The sequence below is a fragment of the Phacochoerus africanus genome, chromosome 3 (genome assembly GCF_016906955.1).
Source record: "Phacochoerus africanus isolate WHEZ1 chromosome 3, ROS_Pafr_v1, whole genome shotgun sequence".
NCBI classification, from domain to species: Eukaryota; Metazoa; Chordata; class Mammalia; order Artiodactyla; family Suidae; genus Phacochoerus; species Phacochoerus africanus.
In genome coordinates, this window is record NC_062546.1 from 170,690,217 (window position 1) to 170,714,176 (window position 23,960).

The 23,960-nt window shown below is 36.0% G+C and overlaps 1 protein-coding gene across 1 annotated transcript in view; it reads right to left on the minus strand.

Annotated features, from left to right (window-relative positions):
- Window positions 1–9,671: 9,671 nt before the first annotated feature.
- Window positions 9,672–23,960, minus strand: part of LOC125123439 (C2 calcium-dependent domain-containing protein 6-like) — a 57,736-nt gene continuing 43,447 nt past the window's right edge. Inside the window, exons 10-11 of the mRNA XM_047773238.1 lie at window positions 11,217–11,260; window positions 9,672–9,808 (exon numbers count right to left, since the gene is read on the minus strand). Of these exons, the coding sequence (XP_047629194.1) occupies window positions 11,233–11,260 (28 nt within the window). The 3' untranslated portion in view covers window positions 9,672–9,808; window positions 11,217–11,232. The remainder of the gene's footprint in view (window positions 9,809–11,216; window positions 11,261–23,960) is intronic.

Sequence of the window (23,960 nt, forward strand, 5' to 3'; positions counted from 1 at the left end):
TATTAGAAAATTTAAATTATCTATCTCAAAATATGGTCTAGTTTTAATCAGTTGGAAAGGTTCCCCTTATTTCTAGTTTTAATTTCTATAGTCTCAAATAGTTTCAAGAATTTACTACATTTGTGAAAAAACATATAGCTTAGAAAAACTTATAGGTGAAAAATTATTTTTTATTAATTTTTTATTGTTAAGTCAGAAAGAGAAAGACAAATACCATATGATATAGCTTATGTCTGGAATCTAATATATGGCACAGATGAACCTTTCCACAGAAAAGAAAATCATGGACATGGAGAATAGACTTGTGGTTGCCAAGGAGGAGAGGAAGGGAGTGGGATGGATTGGGAGCTTGGGGTTAATAAATGCAAACTATTGCATTTGGAATGGATTAGCAATGAAAAATTATTGAATTAAAAATACAGTGGATAAAATAACTGCAAGGAGCATTTTACTTGCATGAGTTGGGTTGATTCAAAGAGCAGAGTTAGCAAAGACAATGGGTTTGGAAGGTCATGGCATATTTCCTAGTCTATCAATCACTATTTAAGGATTTAAATTTCATAAATGGAATTTATGGCTTAATAAGGAAAATTAGGAATTCCTGTCATGGTGCAGCAGAAACAAATCCGACTAGGAACCACGAGGTTGCAGGTTCGATCCCTGGCGTTAGGGATCTGGTATTGCCGTGAGCTGTGGTATAGGTTGCAGACGAAGCTTGGATCCTGTGTTGCTGTGACTGTGGCTGTGGCCAGCAGCTGTTTCTCTGATTTGACCCCTAGCCTGGGAACCTTCATATGCTGCTGGGGAGGCCCTAAAAAGCAAAAAAAAAAAAAAAAATTACATTCAAGTGGATGAACATAAAGTTACTGATATCACACAAACCACACCCTACCTTCCTTAATCCTAGACTTCTGCAGACACTAGTGACTTTAAACTCAAAGATTCATAAATAATCAGAGTCTTTATCACTACTCCTTATAGAATGTGGAATTAATCTCGCTGCCTCATGCCTGACATTTGCTATGCTAGAACTAGGTGGTTAATTCACCCTCAAAGTACTCAAATAATTTGCATTGAGCAAATGATTTTGATTAATTACATACAATGAGGCCCAGGAGTTGTAATGTATTCAGAGATTCCGAATAATACCTCAATACACTGCAATATTTTTAATTAATTAACTACTTGAACAAATATTTATTGAGTGCCCATCATGAAATTGTCACTACTCTGAATGGTAAGATACACTGATGAGTAAGATTAAATCACTACCATTTAGAACCTAAGGTCACATGGGAGTGACAGACAATTATGACACCAATTAATACATGAAAAAATTAGAGATGGAGTCGGGTAAGTGGCTAATTATTTTACTTAGAGTGGTCAGAGAAGGCCCCCTAAGAAGGTAACAGCTGAGTAGAGACCTGAATGGTGTGAATAAATGAACCCCAAGAAGATCTGGAGGCAGAGGATTCCCATAAGAGAGAAGAATAGTGTAATACTACTTATAACTAATTATATAAAAACCACCCCTGATACTACCCTGTTATCAACAGAACCTGAATTTCACTTGTAACAGCAGGTATTCATTCAACATAATGAATCATTATTGGCAATCCCATTCTATTTTTGCCAAATACTAGTTTTCCCCTTCTTTGAAACTAAAGGTTGTTATATGACCTAATTCTAGTCAATGGGACACAAACTATGCTGAAGGATTACTGGGTTAAACTATTATTTCTTTGTAGAAATAAAAGGGGGCGGGGGCAAGTGCAAAACAAAATCCGAATGTTCTACCCCCTCCCTTGATCTACGTACTATGCCTAGGACTGAAACAAACAGCTGGGGATCATCAGGTGACAAGTATGAACATGAAAAAGAGGAAAGGTAAAAAGGAGCCTGGTTCCTAGTCTTTGATGACACTGTTAAGCCACTGTACCTATGCCAGGAATCCCTACCTCATGACTTCATTGATCAGGTATGTGGTTTCAAAATAAAGATCACAGAGCTATAAGAACTGCTATTAAGACCTCAAAAATATTTAAGGTGGTGTCGTACAGACTCATTTGACTAGACAAAAAATAATTCTAAGCATTTTAGGGTGGCTTCTTAGATCCTCTCTGCTAGACCAGAGAGCTTCTAAGATTCTTAAGGATATTGTGCTACACACCCTGACTATCAGCCAGAAGTAAGTAAGAGTCTGTTTTAAAGATATTTAGGGGTATAACATTTGGCTGAGATAATAATTTAATACATAGGAATCCCACAAAACTTTAAGACAGTTGGAGTTCCCATCGTGGCATAGTGGTTAACGGATCTGACCAGGAACCATGAGGTTGCAGGTTCGATCCCTGGCATTGCTCAGTGGGTTAAGGATCTGGCATTGCCATGAGCTGTGGTGTAGGTTGCAGACGCGGCTCGGATCCCGCGTTGCTGTGGCTCTGGAGTAGGCCAGCGGCTACAGCTCCGATTCGACCCCTAGCCTGGGAACCTACATATGCCGCGGGAGCAGCCCAAGAAATGGCAAAAAGACAAACAAAACAAAACAAAACAAAACTTTAAGACAGTCATAGTATCTTGGACTGAAAGAAACAGAGACAATTTAAAATGCAAAGAGGACTTTGAAACAACTTTCTACAGATAAGACATAGGCTGCAAAGTTACTCAGCTACCAGTATAAGATCTTTTTTATGGAAAAAGAAAGATTCTCAGAGGGCAGAGCCGGAAGCTTCAGAATCACTGTGGCTCACTGACTGCTATATGCTTCACTTTCCCCTTCATTCACCTTTGGAATATAAGGGCCAATTGTCATCCTATTCCTGATTCACCATTGTATATAAAGAACAGATAACTGGTCTCTTCAATTTACAGGTCTTAAGGTTGAGAGAAGCCATGTTCAGAAGTTTCATCCACCTGGAACTGATTTAGATGATGAAATTCTGTACTTAAGCCTGAGCCTGATGCAATAACGGCATGAGACTTAAGAATCTTGGAAGTGGAGTAAGTGTATTTTGCATATGGGAAAGAAATTACTTGGAACTAGAGATGGTTAATCTGTGGCTGGCCCCCAGTGAACACTTTCCAAGATTTACATTCTTACGTAGTCCCCTTCCATACTGGGTCAGGGCTTAGCCTTGGACTTTCTTTAACTAACAGAATGAAGTGAAAGCGACACTATGCTAGCCTGAAGCCTTAGTCCTAACAGTACCTGAAGCTTCTGTTTTTATGTGTTAGAAGCCCTGAGCTGCCACATAAGGAGTTCAGCTGCCCTGCTAGAAGGACAACATATAGTGAAGAAGCTGCATGGAGATGGAGAGGGATAATCCCTAAGTACATGCAGAGAGAGAGAGAGAAACAGACACATCAAACCAGATGTCCATGAATCCCAGCTGAGCCCAGACCTACAGTTGTTCCTACAACTGTACACCTTAATAGGTGTAAAACATGTAAGTGAGCCATCATGTATGTTTCAGCCCAGACAAGCTCCTATAGGACTAAAAGACCAGCTAACATCAAGTGGAGCAAAACGACTGCCTATAAGAGGACAGTCAACCCAGAGATTCTTAAGAAACAATATGGGATTCACCCCAGGTTCACGAGGAAGTTCAACATATGCAAATAAATCATCATACACCACACTGACAAAAGCAAAGTCAAAAACCATATGATCATCTCAATAGATGCATAAAAAGCATTTGACAAAATCCAACATCCATTCATGATAAAAAGCTCTTACCACAGTGGGTATAGAGGGAACATACCTTGACATAATAAAAGCCATTTACAACAAACCCACAGCAAATATAATACTCAATGGAGAAAAGCTGAAAGCCTTCCCACTAAAATCTGGAAGAAGACAAATATGCCCGCTCTCGTCACTTTTATTCAACATAGTATTGGAAGTCCTAGCCACAGCAATCAGAAAAACAAACAAACAAACAAACAAACAAAAATAAAAGGTATCCAAATTTGAAGAGAAAAGGTAAAATTGTCATTATATGCAGATGACATGATACAATATATAGAAAAACCTAAGGACTCCACACAAAGACTACTCGAACTGAGCAATGAATTCAGCAAAGTAGCAGGATACAAGATAAACATTCAGAAATCTGTTGCATTTCTATATACTAACAATGAAATATTAGAAGAAGAATATAAAAATAAAATATATTTTAAAATTGCACCCCAAGGAGTTCCCGTAGTGGCTCAGCAGTTAATGAACCTGACTAGTATCCATGAAGATGCAGGTTTGATTCCTGGCCTTGCTCAGTGGGTTAAGGATCCGGTGTTACCATGAGCTGTGGTGCCGGTCACAGACATGGCTCAGATCCCGTGTTGCTGTGGCTGTAATGTAGGCTGGCAGTTACAGCTCTGATTCGACCCCTAGCCTGGGAACCTCCACATGCCACGGCTAAGGCCTTAAAAAGACAAAAAAAAAATCACATTCCCAAAAATTAAATACCTAGGAATAAACATGACCAAGGAGGTGAAAGACTTATGTGCTGAGAATTATAAAACATCAATCAAGGGAATGGATTAAAAGAAATGGAAAGATATCTATGCTCCTGGGTTGGAAGAATTAATATCATAAAAATGGCTATACTATCCAAAGCAATCTACGGATTCAATGCAATCCCTATCAAATTACCCAGGACATTTTTCACAGAACTACAACAAACAATCCAAAAATTTATATGGAACCATAAAAGACCCAGAATTGCCAAACGCAATCCTGAGGAACAAAAACCAAGCAGGAGGCATAACTCTCCCAGACTTCAGGCAGTATTACAAAGTCACAGGAATCAAGACAGTGTGGTACTGGTACCAAAACAGACAGACAGACCAATGGAAAAGAATAGAGAACCCAGAAATAAACCCAGACACCTATGGTCAATTGATCTTCAACAAAGGAGGCAAAAACATAAAATGAGGAAAAGACAGTCTTATCAGCAACTGTTGCTGGGAAACCTGGACATATAAATCAATGAAACTGGAACACACCCTCACACCATGCACAAAAATAAACTAAAAATGGCTTAAAGGCCTAAACATAAGACAAGACACCATCAAACTACTAGAAGAGAATGTAGGCAAAAGATTCTCTGACATCGACTGCACAAATGTTTTGTTAGGTCAGCCTCCCAAAGATACAGAAAAAAAAAAATAAATAAACCAGTGGGGGGAGTTCACGTCTTGGCACACTGGAAGTGACTCTGACTAGGAACCATGAGGTTGTGGGTTTGATCCCTGGCCTCGCTTGGTGGGTTAAGGATCTGGCCTTGCCATGAGCTGTGGTGTACGTGGCAGACGTGGCTCGGATCTGGTGTTGCTGTGGCTCTGGCATAGGCCAGCAGCAATAGCTCTGACTGGACCACTAGCCTGGGAACCTCCATATGCCATGTGGGCAGCCTTAAAAAATACAAAAAATAAAAATAAAAATAAACCAATGGGACAAATTCAACTCAAAAGCTTTTGCACAGAAAGAAAACCATAAAAAAACCAAAACAAAACAGACAACCTATGGAATGGGTTTCAAATGACGCAACCAACAAGGGCTTAATCTCTAAAATATACAAACAACTTATACAACTCAACAACAAAAAAAACCAACAACCCAATTGAAAAATGGGCCAAAGACCTGAATAGACATTTCTCTAAAGAAGACATGCAGATGGCCAATAGGCACATGAAAAGATGCTCAGCATCACTAATATTAGAGAAATGCAAATCAAAACTACAATGAGGTACCACTTTGCACCAGTCAGAATGACCATCATTAGTAAGTATACAAATAACAAATGCTGGAGAGGGTGTGGAGAAAAGGGAACTCTCCTACACTGTTGGTGTACATGTATAACTGGGTTACTATCCTGTATAGCAGAAATTGACAGAACATTGTAAATCAACTATAATAAAAAAATTTAAAAATGAAATGGTTATTTTAAGCCACTAAATTTTGGAGTTGTCATGCAGCAATAAATATCTTATCAAATGAAACTGAACATTTACGAAGTTAGACTCAATAAAGTAATTAAAAGGCAAGCACAAACTACAAACTATGAAAAATTATGTGCCATTAATATACATGGTTATTATCCTTATAATAAAAAGAGTAATATTTTGTTCAATACACCTTCTACAATAACAAAAATAAAAACAAAAATAAACCAATGGGACAAATTAAACTCAAAAGCTTTTGCGCAGCAAAGTAAACCATTTTTTAAAAAAAGCGACAACCCACAGAATGGAAGAAAAATCTTTGCAAACAATGCAACCGGCTAGGGCTTAATCTCCAAAATATATAAACGACTCATAAAACTCAACAACAACAAAAAGCAAACAACCCAATTGAAAAATGGGCCAAAGACCTGAATAGACATTTCTCCAAATAAGACATACACATGGTCAGAACGCACATGAAAAAATGCTCAACATCACTAATAGAGAAATGCAAATCAAAACTACAATGAGGTACCACGTCACACCAGTCAGAATGACCGTCATTAGTAAGTATACAAATAACAAATGCTGGAGAGGGTGTGGAGAAAAGGGAACCCTCCTACAATGTTGGTGGGAATGTAAACCGGTACAACCACTATAGAAAATACTATTAGGTTCCTCAGAAAACTAAAAATATAACTACCATATGATCCAACAATCCTATTCCTGGGCATGTATGCAGACAAAACTTTCATTTAGAAAGATACATGAACCCCCATGCTCATTACAGCACTATTCACAATAGCCAAAATATGGAAACAACCTAAATGTCCATCAACAGACAAATGAATTAAGAAGATATGATATATGTCTACAATGGAATACCACTCAGCCATAAAAAAGAATTAATGCCATTTGCACCAACATGGATGCAACTACAGATTATCATACTAAGTGAAGTTAATCAGACAGTGAAAGACAAACATCATATGATATCACTTATATGCAGAATCTAAAAAAAGGACACAAATGAACTTCTTTGCTGAACAGAAACAGAATCACAGACTTTGTAAAACTTATGGTTACCAAAGGGGACAGGTTTGGGGAGGGGGAGGGTGTATGGAGGGTTTGGGATTGGCATATGCACACTGAGGTAGAGAGAATGATTGGCCAACAGGGACCTGCTATATAGCACAAAGAACCCTATCCAATATTCTGTGATAATCTATGTGGAAAGAGAATCTGAAACAGAATTGATGTGTGTACATGAATCACTTTGTTGTACAGCAGAAATTATCACAACCTTGTGAATAAACTATACTTCAACAAAGCTTTTTAAAAAAAGATGTGGTACACATATAGTGGAATATATACTGGAATACTACTCAGCAATAAAAAGAACAAAATAATGCCACTGCAGCAATGTGGATGCAACTACAGATTCTCATAATAAGTGAAGTCAGTAGCAGAAAGACAAATACCATATGATATCACTTACATGTGGTATCTAAAATATGGCACAAATGAACCTATCTACAAAACAGAAACAGACTCATGGACCATAGAGGACAGATTTGTGGTTGCCAAGGGGGAGAGGGGAGGAAGTGGGATGGACGGGGAGTTTGAGGTTGGTAGATGCAAACTACTACATTTAGAATGGATAAGCAGGAGTTCCTGTTGTGGCGCAATGGAAATGAATCTGACAAGGAACCATGAGGTTGCGGGTTCGATCCCTGGCCTTGCTCAGTGGGTTAAGGATCCGGTGTTGCCATGAGCTGTGGTATAGGTCGCAGATGCAGCTTGGATCTGGCGCTGCTGTGGCTGTGGTGTATCCCTAGCCTGGGTACCTCCATATGATGCAGATAAGGCCCTAAAACAGCAAAAAAAAAAAGACAATGAAGCTTGACTGTACATCACAGGGAACTATATCCAATCTCTTGGGACAGAACATGGTGGAAGGCAGTAATGAGAAAAAGAATGTATATATATGTATGACTGGGTCACTATGCTGTACAGCAGAAATTGATACAATGCTGTAAATCAAGTATAATAAAAATAAAATTAAAAAAAAAACTTTAAAATTATTGCATATCTGTATTTGAAGATATTCTGCATCTTACAAATTTCTAAGAAAATTCAGATAACATGCTTACAATATGAGGTTTAAAAAAGTATAGTATAAAATTATATACAAATAGTTTGATCCAAGCTTTTAAAAAGGAATAAAAGTTATACATACGTGCATAACAAAGACTGGAAAGAAATAAAATTATTCAATGTGGCGGCAGAATAATAATTACTTTTATTTTTTCTTTTAGGCTTCTATTTTTAAAATTTCCTATAATGCTTGTGTATTATTTTCACATTTAGTAAAAACAGAATATTTTCCTTTTAAGTTACATTGGTTAGGTTATTAATTAAGAATAATTCCCCAACTATGATATTTCATAAAATCTTTTGGAATTTGGAAAGGAGTTTAGAAATAACCTAGTATGAACTATCATTTAATATGTGAGAAAATAGGTCTAGGGATCCAAGCTTGCTCAAGTATTTAGAGGCAGAGCCTTAACTCAGAATTTGGATTGTTTTGCCATTGACCATTTTTATGCATTTTATACTGATTTATGACCTCCTTATGATAGCGATTCAAATAAGATGTAAAGATCTGAATAGAATAACCATCATTTTGAGAAATGCTTTATTTACCCTGATGAACCTTTAAATTTACACTCAGATCTTTCTCATTTTAAATATAAGATTGTTGGTAACTGGGAGCACATATGCTACTTCCTATAGCAGTTTCAGTAAAAATTTCCACTGAAGTAACTTTCCAGGCTTTCCTTTGAATTTAGATTTTGTGTGCGTGCGTGCGTTGTAAGGCTGTACCCTCAGCATATGGAGGTGCCAGGCTAGCAGTCCAATCCGAGCCGTAGTTGCCAGCTTATACCATAGCCACAGCAATGCCAGATCCAAGTTGCATCTGTGACCTACACTATACCACAGCTCATGGCAACACCAGATCCTTAACCCAGCCAGTGAGTAAGGCCAGGGATCGAACCTGCGTCCTCATGGATGCTAGTCAGATTCGTTTCTGCTGAGCCACGACGGGAACTCCATATTTTGCTATTGTTATTACACTTTCAGCTGAATTTTACACCAACCCATGACACTAGTTTGTATTACTGGTATCTCAGATCACTTTGCTTTTCCTTGAAGAGCTTTTTTTCCCTCTTTACTTGATGAGTATGAATAGGAATATTTACCATATGCAAACACGCTTCTGCTTGGAAACATCTGAATGCATTTTCAATTTATTTGCGTTTATTTCTTATTAATGAACTCTTTTATCTTTGCTAATCTCATACTTCTAGTATAAAGGCAGATACCTTTAGTTCATGGTCTTTCTTTGGATTATGGCTTTGAAAGTTACCTTTTGATTTTGAATCTGGGGAAAGTAAGCTCGTGTTCTTTCCAGCTAAGATTAGATATTGTTTTGCCATGTGATTTCTGTTGGAGATAAATCTAAGTTCCTTCTCTTCATCCCACCAGAATTAATATGGACATTTTTCAACTTTACCTCTGATGGAGATGAGTCTATTTTAAAAAGGCCTTGATATCTGTCTTTCAATTTTCCTTCTGATGAAAACAGCACATTTTTCATTTTTCTCTCTGGCACGGCTTCTTGCTGGCGTTCCTCTAAAGATGGAATTTCATCCTCTTCTGTTGACATCAGCCGAGGAACAGTGGTGAATGGACTATCCGTTTTCTTTGTTGATGCATCATTTTTAGGAGCAACAACATTTGAATCATTTTCACCCGACTGGTTCAAAGTTGACAGAGTCAGGCCTTTCTTATTATCCAGGAACTAGAAAATATAGCAATAAAATAAGCTATCAATTAACCATTCCCACCTAAAATATTTAAACTAACAAAAGTGGACTTAAAATCATTTGTACTTTTATCCTTAATTATAACAAGGTCTCAATATTTATAAAATTATGACATTCATTATTAGAGGCGTTAAGAAATTCTCTCCTTGCCCGAAAACTTGGACTAAAGAATATTATGCATAAAAATGTTCACACTGCATTATAAAGCAGTAGTTCTCAGATATTCCTATTTTATAAATCAGCAACATCTCAAAGAAAAAAATCGGGGGTCTGACATTTTACTGTTATTATACCATCACCAATGTATCATAACAAAGGAAACTTTAATATTAAAGTAGCACAAAGTATATAAAAATCACAATTATATCATAAAATAAGAGAAAATTTAATAGCAAAATAGTACAAAGAAGAATCATAATAGCAAGTATATTCTGGTAAGCCAGGTAAATTTAGCTGTATGAAAAATTCCCTAAATTGTCCTTTTTTCTTTCTCCTTGAACTGTGGAAACGGTACATACTGACACTTCAATTGGTATTTTGGGAACCACTGGCCCAAGAACAGAAATCATTAAATCCTATTTGTCAAGTTGTACAGAAAAACTTTTTTTTTTCTTTGTCTTTTTGTCTTTTTAGGGCTGCACCCATGGCATATGGAGGTTCCCAGACTAGGGGTCTAATCGGAGATAGAGCTGCTGGCGTATGCCACAGCCCCAGCAATGCCAGATCTGAGCTGCGTCTGTGACCTACACCACAGCTCACGGCAGCGCTTAACCCACTGAGCAAGGCCAGGGATCGAACCTGCAAGCTCATCGTTCCCAGTTGGATTCGTTTCTGCTGTGCCAAGACAGGAACTCCCAGAAAAACCTTTTATATTTTCTTGGTTTACCTAAGGATCCACTGCCTTACGGAATTAATATCTACTGTAAAATTAGCTAAAAAGCAAGTAAAAATATATGAACTCAATTTGTTTATTGTTATAAAATATAGTCTATTATAGCAATTATATATTATACAGAATATAGAGTTATAGAGAAAAACTAAATAGCGCAGTTAGGTCTATAGCATCCATTTCTAAGATCACTGTATAGAACATCATGCTTTTTTTACTTGTTTCCCCCTTCTGTTCATAAACGTCTTTTGTTCCCTATATTCATATGTATTTTAAAATGTTACCATTTGACACTACAATTGCTCTTTTAATAGTGTAATTTAACTTAAATAAATCACGTAACTGCACAGATATTGCTATAACAGATATAGCCATGAAAACTTGCATAACTTCTTGAGGGCTTTTTTGCTTTCTATCTGTAACTATTTCTCCATTTAATTTCATCCCTTTATAAAAGTAGTAACTATTAGAAGTTCTCTTTCGAGTTCCCTTACCTCACTAGGAATAGTTTCAGCTTTTTCCTTTGTCAGAGGTGTATCTGTTAAGACATTAACAGAAGTATGTTATTATATATAAAATAATAAACTTTATATACACTAATATAATATTATTATAATTGTTCTCACCAAGAATAAGAGTAATTTAAATCAAAGAAGCTATTCAAACATATTAAACACTACATATTTAATAAAAACTGATGAATCTCTGGGAAGATGGAGGAGTGGAAAATGAACAAGAGTGTATATAAAGTGAAAATGTATAAAATGATAAGGTTTAAGATGTATCAATATAAGACACAAAAACCGGCATGGAGCATATTTTTCTGAAAGTAAAGAGGAAATAAACCCCAGATGGTCAGTGATGATAGGGCTGGGATTGGAAAAAGAGACTAGAATAAATTTGTATGCAGTTCCCATTGTGGCTCAGCAAGGTAACAACTGGACGAGTATCTGTGAGGATGCGGGTTCAATTCCTGGCCTTCCTTAGTGGGTTAAGGATGCAGCATTGCAGCAAGCTAAGTCACAGATGCAGCTAGGATCCTGCGTTGCTGTGGCTGTGGCGTAGGCCAGCAGCTGTAGCTCCAATTCGACCCCTAGCCTGGGAACTTGCATACGCCACAGATGCAGTTCTAAAAAGAAAAAAAAAAAAAAAGAATAAAGTTGTATGAAACCAGAGAAAATAGGACCATTCAAGAGTGGCCAATTAAAGCACTTGGAAAATTTTTCTAGACTATAAAGAATACATATTTAGCAAACAAAAAAGAAAAACATAAAAGGGAAAGGGAATAAATTATTGAGATATAAAGGAATGCATAGGTCCAGTAGAAATAATTTGTTAAGGTCACTATTAGCTGTGTTACTGCTATCAGCTCACTTTTTTTCTGAGCGTTGGTTTTCTCACATGTAAAACAGATTATAAATAGCTTACCCTATAAGTATGGTACAGGTATATATAATGTGAGCAGCAATATGGTTAAATGCTTGATCTCGTGTCAAAAAGACTAGGTTCAAATTAATGGCTGTGCGACCTCTCATTGATTTGATCCTCAATTTTCCTACCCATAAAAATGTGGATAAATAATAAGAGCATCCTCAATTGATGGCTCAATTGACTGAGGACACTTATTTATATAATCCAAATAAATAGTCTGGAACACAATGATCAATAAATTTTAGTTGTAAGTATAGGAAGCTACTGGAATACCAAAAGGAAGGAAGTCACTAGATGATCTAGTGGGACTTGAAATAAACTCTCTGGATGTGTGTGTGTGGGGGGGGGGGGCAAAAAAGGAAAGGAAGGGAAAGATGGCAACCACCAGTGAGTAAGAGGGGCAACCTCCAATCTTCAGCAGTGATATTGAAGAGGGAAGTTGTGATTCTCCAACAACCCAAAACTTGAATGTTTTCAGGTAAAGAGCAGGCTAAAGATGCAACAGCTCTGCTCGCTGGCTGATGCTCAGAGGTTAGGAAATGAATGTATCAAAGCCCGAGGAGCTAGGGATGTAGAATTAGAGAAACATCCTGTGGCAAAAGTCTTTGTAAAACAACCTAAGGCAAAAATCTTTGCAAAAACAATAAATCATTAATCCTCACCAGCAGAATCCAAGATTTTGAAGGTAAGAGTATTATGCATATATTTTAACTTACTTTCCAAGTGAATCTTTTAATAGAAAGATTTTTTTAAAGACTGCATGAGAAATAACTATTAATTAAATATCTTACCGATCATTTATGTGAAGTTCCCAAATTTAATGCTAATTTAATCTCCTATCCCACGCTTTCTCTCTCTCTTCCCCTCTCTCTTTCTCTCACACACGCACACACACGCTCCTCTGGTGAGACCAATAGCTCTACAATTTATAATGTTTAGCAAAAATACCTTTTCATAGATAACTATAGTTAAGACTTAACTTCTTGTCCTTAAAGGAGAAAAGGAGTATTAAAAAAAAAACCTCTTAATTGGTCTAAGTCTTTTCTTTGGGGCATTAAAAAATAAATACTACATATCAAAATTCTAATGAAATATATATTTTATCCCCTAACAAAAAAAAAATAAATCCACTTAAAGGATATTACCTTTTGTGATGTATCTACCCTATTTTTAATTATCTTAATAATTATTGCAAAAACTAAATTAGTTTCTCAACCTGATATTACTGTATCTGCAGGGCTCTTTTCTAATTGGCTTTCAAGGACTTGATTGGTATTACTTTCCTAGAAGAAAATGAAAGAAAACATTGGAGAAATGTTTAAAGAGATAAAACATTTTTCTCTGCTTTCATAATTCCTTTTAATATTTAAAATAAAAAATCTATATATGAGAAAATGTATTATGTTAATCACCTTAAGTTCTTTATGTTCCAATCTTGGGGTAAGAATTCCTTCTAAATAGCTAGCTTTTTCTATCCATGTACTTAGCTGTCTATATTCTTTTTTCATTTTTTCCAGCCTAAAGAAAGAAACCAGTTACAGATTTTAAAAGTAAGAGATTGAAGCATATATACAGTACGAATCAAAGAAAAACATATATAGTATGATACGTTTATAAAAGGTTCTTAAGAGAAGAAAACCAACAATATATTGTTTAAGGATACAAAGCGAAAGGAATGATTACAACAAAAATCAGGGTAGTATTTACCTGGGGAGAGCTGGGGAGAGCTGGGGAGAGGGATTTAATCTCATTAAGACGCACAAAACACCTTTATAACATTGGTGATGTGTTTCCAAACCTGAATTGTAAATATCTAGGCAGTGGTCCTATTATCTTTACCTTATACATACATGTTTTAGAAATTATTTTATATGTATTAGCCTCATCATTTAAACTATATATACATATTTTATGTTATTCATTACATATATGATATGATATCTTCTTCAATAAAACAAATGAAAAGACAGGAATTTAATTTCTAATCCAAGAAATTTCAAAAGGCTTTTATAGGAGTTCCTGTCATGGTGCAGTGGAAATGAATCCAACTAGGAACCATGAGGTGGCAGGTTCAATCCCTGGCCTCACCCAATGGGTTAAGGATCTGGCATTGCCATGAGCTATGGTGTAGGTCTCAGAGGCAGCTCAGATCCTACATTGCTATGGCTGTGGTATAGGCCTGCAGCTTTAGCTTTGATTAGATCCCTAGCCTGGGAACCTCCATATGCCATGGGTGCTGCCATGAAAAGATAAAAAGCCAAAAAAAAAATGGCTTTTATAATTTTTTTTTTTACTTTTGGAAAATGTTTATTTTAAAAAATTTTTCTAATTGTTATTTCCCCAATACAATTTTTTTTTCTACTGTACAGCATGGTGACCAGTTACACATACATGTATACATTCTTTTTTCTCACATTATCATGCTCCATCATATGTGACTAGACATAGTTTCCAGTGCTACACAGCAGGATCTCATTGATAATATATTCCAAAAGCAATAGTTTACATCTATTAACCCCAAGCTCCCAATCCATCCCATTCCCTCCCCCTCCCCCTTGGCAACCACAAGTCTATTCTCCAAGTCCATGATTTTCTTTTCTGTGGAAAGGTTCATTTGTGCCATATATTAGATTCCAAATACAAGTGATATTTATGGTATTTGTCTTTCCTTTTCTGACTTACTTCACTCAGTATGAGTCTCTAGTTCCATCCATGTTGCTTCAGATGGCATTATTTTGTTCCTTTTGATGGCTGAGTAGTATTCCATTGTGTATATATACCACATCTTCCGAATCCAATCATCCTTCAGCGGACACTTGGGTTGTTTCCATGTCTTGGCTATTGTGAATAGTTCTGCAAAGAACATGTTGGAACATGTGTCTTTTTTAAGGAAAGTTTTGTCTGGATATATGCCCAAGAGTGGGGTTACTGGGTCATATGGTAGTTCTATGCATAGTTTTCTAAGGTACCTCCATAGTGTTCTCCACAGTGGTTGTACCAGCTTACATTCCCACCAACAGTACAGGAGGGTTCCCTTTTCTCCACACCCCCTCCAGCATTTGTTATTTGTGGACTTATTAATGATGGCCATTCTGACTGGTGTGAGGTGGTATCTCGTGGTAGTTTTGATTTGCATTTCTCTAATAATCAGGGATGTTGAGCATTTTTTCATGTGCTTGCTGGCCATCTGTATATCTTCCTTGGAGAAATGTCTACTCAGGTCTTTTGCCCATTTTTCAATTGGGTTGTTGGCTTTTTTGCTCTTGAGTTGTATAAATTGCTTGCATATTCTAGAGATTAAGCCCTTGTCATTTGCATCATTTGAAACTAATTTCTCCCATTTTGTAAGTTGTCCTTTTGTTTTCTTTTTGGTTTCCTTTGCTGTGCAAAAGCTTGTCAGTTTGATTAGGTCCCACTGGTTTATTTTTGCTCTTATTTCTGTTGCTTTGGGAGACTGACCTGAGAAAACATTTGCAAGGTTGATGTCAGAGAGTGTTTTGCCTATATTCTCTTCCAGGAGTTTGATGATGTCTTGTCTTATGTTTAAGTCTTTAAGCCATTTTGAGTTTATTTTTGTGCATGGTGTGAGGGTGTGTTCCAGTTTCATTGATTTGCATGCAGCTGTCCAGGTTTCCCAGCAATTCTTGCTGAATAGACTTTCTTTTTCCCATTTTATGTTCTTGCCTCCTTTGTCAAAGATTAATTGACCATAGGTGTCAGGGTTTATTTCCGGGTTCTCTGTTCTGTTCCATTGGTCTGTCTGTCTGTTTTGGTACCAGTACCACACTGTCTTGATTCCTGTGGCTTTGTAATATTGCCTAAAGTCTGGGAGAGTTATGCCTCCTGCTTGGTTTTTGTTCCTCAGGATTGCATTTGGCAATTCTGGGTCTTTTGTGGTTCCATGTAAATTTTTGGATTGTTTGTTGTAGTTCTGTGAAAAATGTCCTGGGTAATTTGATAGGGATTTTATTGAATCTGTAGATTGCTTTGGGTAGTATGGCCATTTTTACAATTTAACTTTTCCAACCCAAGAGCATGGAATAGCTTTCCATTTCTTTTTATCTTCTTTAACTTCCTTGATTAATGTTTTATAGTTCTCAGCATGTAAGTCTTTTGCCTCCTTGGTCAGGTGTATTGCCGGGTATTTGATTTTTGGGGGTGCAATTTTAAAAGGTATTGTATTTTTTTATTCCTTTTCTAATATTTTATTGTTAGTATACAGAAATGTGACTGATTTCTGAATGTTAATCTTGTATCCTGCTACGTTGTTGAATTTGTTGATCAGTTCAAGTAATTTTTGGGTTGAGTCCTCAGGGTTTTCTATGTATAGTATCATATCATCTGCATACAGTGACAAGTTTTACCTCTTCTCTTCCTATCTGGATGCCTTTTATTTCTGATTTGTCTGATTGCTGAGGCTAGGACTTCCAGTACTATGTTGAATAACAGTGGTGAGAATGAGCATCCTTGTCTTGTTCCAGATTTTAGTGGGAAGACTTTCAGCTTTTCTCCACTGAGTACTGTATTTGCTGTGGGTTTGTCTTAAATGGCTTTTATAATGTTAAGGTATGTTCCCTCTATACCCACTTTGGTAAAAGTTTTTATCATGAATGGATGTTGGACTTTGTCAAATGCTTTCTTTGCATCTATTAAGATGATCATGTGGTTTTTGACATTTCTTTTGTTAATGTGGTGTATGATGTTGATTGATTTGCGTATGTTGAACCATCCTTGTGAACCTGAGATGAATCCCACCTGGTCGTGGTATATGATCTTTTTTAAATGTTGTTGGATTTGGTTGGCTACAATTTTGTTGAGAATTTTTGCATCTATCTTCATCAAAGATATTGGCCTATAGTTTTCTTTTTTTGGCAGTATTTTTGTCTGGTTTTGGAATTAGGGTGATGATGGCATCATAGAATGTCTTTAGGAGTATTCCTTCTTCTTCAACCTTTTGAAAAAGTTTAAGGAGGATATGTATAAGTTCCTCTTTGTATGTTTGGTAGAATTTGCCTGTGAAGCCATCTGGTCCTGGACTCTTATTTGTAGGGAGTGTTTTTATGGCATATTCAATTTCATTTCTAGTGATTGGTCTGTTCAGTTGATCTATTTCTTCTTGATTCAGTTTTGGCAAGCTGTCAGTCTCTAGAAAGTTGTCCATTTCTTCTAGGTTGTCAAATTTGTTGGCAACCAATTGTTCATAGTATTCGCTAATGGTTTTTTGTATTTCTATAGTATCAGTTGTGACTTCTCCCTTTTCATTTCTTATTTTATTTTGGTTTTTTCTCTCCTCTTATTGGTGAGTCTAGCCAGAGATTTGTCAATTTTGCTTATCTTTTCAAAGAACCAGCTCTTGGTTTTATTGATTTTTTTCTATTATTTTTTCATCTCTATTTTATTGATTTCCTCTTTGATCTTTAGGATTTTCTTCCTTCTGTTGACATTAGGTTTTGTTTGTTGTTCTTTTTCTAATTCATTTAGGTGGTGGGTTAAGTTGTCAATCTGAGATTTTTCTTCTTTTTTGAGGACGGCCTGTATTGCTATGAATTCCCCTCTGAGCACTGCTTTTGCAGCATCCCATAGATTCTGGGTGGTTGTGCTTTCACTATCATTTATCTGGAGGTATTTTTTGATTTGCACATTGACCCATTGGTTTTTTAGTAGCATGTTGTTCAGTCTCCACGTAGTAAATTTTTTCTCATTTCTTTTCATGTGGGTTGATTTCTAGTTTCATGCCATTGTGGTCAGAGAAGATACTTGAAATAATTTCTACACTCTTAAATTTGTTGAGGTTAGTTTTGTGCCCCAGTATATGGTCAATCCTGAGAATGTTTCATGTGCACTTGAAAAGAATGTATATTCTGATTTTTTTGGATGTAATGTCCTGAAAATGTCAGTGAAGTCTAACTTTTCTATTGTGTCATTTAGGATCTCTGTTGCCTTATTGATTTTAGAGGATCTGTCCATTGATGTGAGTGGGGTGTTAAATTCTCCTACTATGATTGTATTCCCATCAATTTCTCCTGTCTATTAGCATTTGTTGGAGGTATCTGGGTGCTCCTATACTACAGGCATATATATTGACGATTGTAATATCCTCGTCTTGAATGGATCCTTTAACCATTAAATAGTGTCCTCCTTTGTCTTTCTTTATGGCCTTTGTTTTAAAGTCTAGTTTGTCTGATACGAGTATTGCAACTCCTGCTTTCCTGTCTTGTCCATTGGCATGAAATATCTTTTCCCACCCCCTCACTTTCAATCTATATGTGTTCTTTTCCCTAAGGGGAGTTTTTTGTAGACAGCATATGGAAGGTTTTTGCTTTTTTATCCAATCCGCCACTCTGTGTCTTTTTATTGGAGCATTCAGTCCATTGACATTTAAGGTGATTATTGATAGATATGTATTTGTTGCCTTGTTTTCCAGTTGATTCTATGTTTCTCTTTTCTTCTTTTCTTTTTTTGGTTGGATGGTTTCCATTTATTTCATGCTTAGGTACTTTTCAGTTTTTGTGAATGTAATGTTCAGTTTTAGTGGTTACCCTGTTTTTTTAAGTACGTTAACCCCTTCCTATATCTGCTTGCTTTAGCCTGATAGTCATATAAGCTATAACACATTATTAAAATTAAAAAAGAATCTATATTTTCTTACTTTCCTTCCCCACTTTGTATGCTTTTAATGTCTTTTTTTTTTTTTCAACATCTTCATGCTTAGATCTGTATGCTGGCTTATTTAAGTGACTGCTTTCCAATTGTGGTTTCTTCCATCCTAATTCTTCTTTTCTTCTTTTTTTAATTTAGAGAAGCCCTTTCAGTATTTCTTTTAGAATGGGTTTAGTATTGCTGTACTCTTTTAGCTTTTGTTTGTTGGAGAAATTCTTTATTTCCCCTTCTATTTTAAATGATATTCTTGCTGGATAGAGTATTCTAGGTTGCAATTTTTTTCCTTTCAGAACTTTAAATATGTTTTGCCACTCCCTTCTGGCCTGTAGTGTTTCCATAAAGAAATCATCTGATAAAAGATTTTATAATTTAAAGATATAATTGACAAAGATTAAATGGAAGAGAGGAAATGTTTCCCAGTTAATTTCATGAGGACACTATGACCCTGATAATAAAACCTAACAAGATATTTTGAAGAAGGAAAATTAGTTTAACTTCATTCATGAACACAAATGCAAATGTTCCAAATAAAATATAATTTTAGTACAAAAAATCTAGTGGTATAAGCAAAAGATAATATACCATGAACAAGCTGGCTTCATCTCAGGAATATAAGGATATTTGTATATTAATAACAGGACATACAATTTAAATACAATTTAACTTATTAAAAGAGAAAAATAATTTGGCAAAATCCAATATTCATTTATGATTAAAACAAACAATCTTAGAAAACTAGGAACATAATGGAATAATTAATCTGGTACAGGATATCTACCAAAAAACCTAATAAATAATGCCCTTGACTATTTTTTTTTTGTCTTTTTTGTTGTTGTTGTTGTTGTTGTTGCTATTTCTTGGGCCGCTCCCGCGGCATATGGAGGTTCCCAGGCTAGAGGTTGAATTGGAGCTGTAGCCACCAGCCTACGCCAGAGCCACAGCAACTTGGGATCCGAGCCGCGTCTGCAACCTACACCACAGCTCACGGCAACGCCGGATCGTTAACCCACTGAGCAAGGGCAGGGACCGAACCCGCAACCTCATGGTTCCTAGTCAGATTCGTTAACCACTGAGCCACGACGGGAACTCCTTTTTTTTTGTCTTTTGTTGTTGTTGTTGTTGTTGTTGCTGCCCTTGACTATTAAATGCTAGAAGCATTGCCATGAAAGAACCTGAACAAAACAAAGATGTCCACCCTTACCATTTATAGCAGACACTGACTAGAGCTTCCAGCCAGCATAGCATGACCAGAAAACAAAATTAGAGATTAAGGATTGGGAATAAAGGAACAAAATTTTTATTACTTGTAGATGATATATAGCTATTTAAATAAATTCCACAAAATGATACCACAGATAAATTATTATGAATATGAAAGTTTAGCAAAAAAGGAAAATTCTGAGAATATAATAGCAGCAAAGGTATCACAGTTTTCCAATCTTCCCAAATATCTACATAGAAACACTCGGAATATCTAGGTAGTAAAATCAAAAAATTGTGGGCAACATTTACAAAATCACATGTAAATTGGTACAACCACTATGGAAAACAGTTTGGAGGTTCCTTAGAAAAATAACAATAGAATTACCAAATGATCCAGAAATCCCACTCAGAAAAAACAGTGATTCAAAGGGATATATACACCCCAATGTTCATGGCAGTGCTATTCACAATAGCCAAGATGTCAAAGCAACTTAAGTGTCCCCTATAGATGAATGCATAAAGAAGATGTGATGTATATATACACATACACACACGCATGTGTGCACACATGCACACACAATGGAATATCACTCAGCCATAAAAAAGAGAATGAAATTTTGCCATTTGCAACAATATGGATGGACCCAGAGGGTATTATGCTAATTGAAGTTAAGTCAGACATGGAAAGACAAATATGGTACAATTTCACTCATATGTGGAATATAAAAAACAAATGAAGAAGCATAACAACTCAGAGACAGGGTCATAGTCACAGAGATCAAACAGAGTGAAGGGGAGTGGAGGATGAGTGAAATAGGTAAGGTAAATTAACAGGTAAAATCCTCCATCCACAAAGCAAATGGATCACAAGGATGAAATGTACAGCACGGGGAATATAGTCAATAATAATGTAAGATCTTTGTATGCTGACAGATGAAAACTAGACTTATTATGGTGATCATTTTGTAATATATTATAATATTAAGTTAAGTGCACTTAATATTAATATTAAGTACACTATGTTGTGCACCAGGAATTAATATAGTGTTGTAACTCAACAATACTTCAAAAAAAAAAGAACAAACAAAATTATAGGAAAAGAGATCAGATTTGAGGTTACCTACAGGAGGAGGTAGGGGAAGGGAGAATTGGATGAAAATGGTCAAAATGTACAAACTTCCAGATGTAAGATAAATAAGTACTACACATGCCATGTACAATATGACAAACATAATTAACACTGCAGTAGGTTATATATGAAAGTTGTTACAAGAGTAAATCCTAAGAATCTCATCACAAGGAAAAACGTATTTATTTTTCTTTTATTTTGACTCTATATAAGATAATGGATGTTCAGTAATCTTACTATAGCGATCATTTCATGATGTGTGGAAGTCAAATCATGATGTACACCTTAAATTTATACAGTGCTGTATGTCAATTATACCTCAATAAAACTGGAATAAAAGTAAATGTTATTGAATGAATAAAAGATAGGACTAGAGGAAATGGGGGTTCCTTGGCCACTCAATGAATTAATTTATAAATCTGAGTAAAATATGCACACATATAAACACAATTATTTTTAAAGTATACAGGAATTCTGTGTCTGGCAATGATGGAATAGGTTATTTCAGACAAACCATCTCACTACACAACTAAAAAAGCTGAACAAAATATTTTAAAACTTCTTGTTTGGAAGGACTAGTCAATTATAAAGGCAAAAAGGATTTGCAGATCCAAGATTTCAGACAGAAAGGAAGTCAGAAGACTTTGAGCTCATAATTTGGTGTCATTTTCTTTAAGGTATTTAGGGTAGCCAAGAGTTAAGAGCTTTGAGATAAATATATAAGAATGAGGGGCGAAAAGCCAGAGTTCAGACTCTGTTAAGGATGAGAAGCCATGGTAAACACCTAGGCTTTCAGTTGGGACACTAAAGGGCTATATCCCAAGATTAAGTGCCTCCTTAAATATCAGACCCTTGTTGCCTCACACTAATCCCAAACGTAGTGCTAGGAAAAGGACTAATGCTCATAAGAAATAAAGCCCAAATTATGTCAAATCATTTCAACCTTATATCAACTGAATTAAGGTGATCTGAGACTGCTAGTGTTCCTAGGCTGGCTTCTGGCTGCAAATGTATTTATTATCTGTAAAAATATACAACCAAAAGCCTCATATAGATTTTCAAATACAATATTTGGTACTTGATAAAAACAACTAGGCACATTAGAACATGAGATTTGATTGAAAACCTTTCGAGAAAAAAAAAACCAATAGAACTAAACTTATAGGAACATTTCATCTGAAAGCAGCAGAATACACTTTCTTCTCAAGGACACATGGAACACTCTCCAGGGTAGATCACACCTTGGGCTACAAATCAAGCCTCAGTAAATTTAAGAAAACTGAAATCAAATCAAGCATTTTTTTTCTGATCACAACACTATGAGACTAGAAATCAACCACAAAAAAAAAAAAAACCTGCAAAAAACAGAAACACATGGAAACTAAACAATATGCTACTAAACAACCAATGGTCACTGAAGAAATCAAAGAGGAAATAAATAAATACCCAGAGACAAATGACAATGAAGACACAATGATCCAATGATCAGTAAAAGCAGTTCTCAGAGGGAAGTTTATTGCAATAAAATTTCACCTCAGGAAACAAGAAAAAAATCCCAAACAAACAATCTAACCTTATTCTAAAGCAACTAAAGGAAGAAAAATAAAGTCCAAAGTTAGCAGAAGGAAAGAAATCATAAAGATCAGAGCAGAAATAAATGAGATAGAGATGAAGAAAACAATAGAAAAGATCAGTGAAACAAAAAGCTGGTTATTTGGAAGGATCAATAAAATTGACAAGCCTTTAGCCAGACTCATCAAGAAAAAAAAGGGAGCGGTCTCAAATCAATAAAATTAGAAATGGAAAAGGAGAAATTAAAACTATCGCACAGAAATACAAAGGATCAAAAAAGACTACTACAAGCAACTATATGCCAATAGAATGGACAACTTAGAAGAAATGGACAAATTCTTAGAAAGGTGCAGTCTTCCAAGACTGAACCAGGAAGAAATAGAAAATATGAATAGGCCAATCACAAGTTCTGAAATACAAACTGAGATTTAAAAATTTCCAAGAAACAAAATCCAGGACCAGATGGCTTCACAGGCCAATTCTATCAAACATTTAGGAGAAGAGTTAACACCCATCCTTCTGATACTCTTCCAAAAAATAGCAGAGGAAGGAATATTCCCAAGCACATTCTATGAGGCCACAATCGGCCTGATACCAAAACCAGAAAAAGACACTACAAAAAAGGGGGGGGGGGGGAATAGACTTACAGGAAATCCAAATAATCAAGTTTCACAGATGACCTTTGAAATAATAATGATTAATATGTTCAAAAATTAAAAAATAAAACAGGACTTTTGTGAAGAAGAACTATAAAATAAATGAAAATTCTAGGAGTTTCCATCATGGAGCAGTGGAAATGAATCCGACTAGGAATCATGAGGTTTCGGGTTCAATCTCTGGCTTCACTCAGTGGGTTAAGGATCCGGCGTTGCTGTGAGCTGTGGTGTAGGTTGCAGACGTGGCTCGGATCTGGTGTTAATGTGGCTGTGGCGTAGGCCAGCAGCAACAGCTCCGATTAGACCCCTAGCCTGGAAACCTCCATATGTCATGGGCACGGCCCTAAGAAGAGGACAAAAGACAAAGAAAAGAAAAGAAAAGAAAAGAAAAGAAAAGAAAATTAAGAACTCGGCTTAGCAGCAGATTGGAAACAAAGAAAAAAAAGCAGTGAATAATAAGATAGGTCAGAAGAAAATATCTAAAGCATAGAGGAAAAAAAGATGAGAAATACAAAAAAGAGCATGACATCTATACAATGTACTGTTGAGTGAAGAGGGAGGGCAAATATACTTTCTCCCTTTTTAAT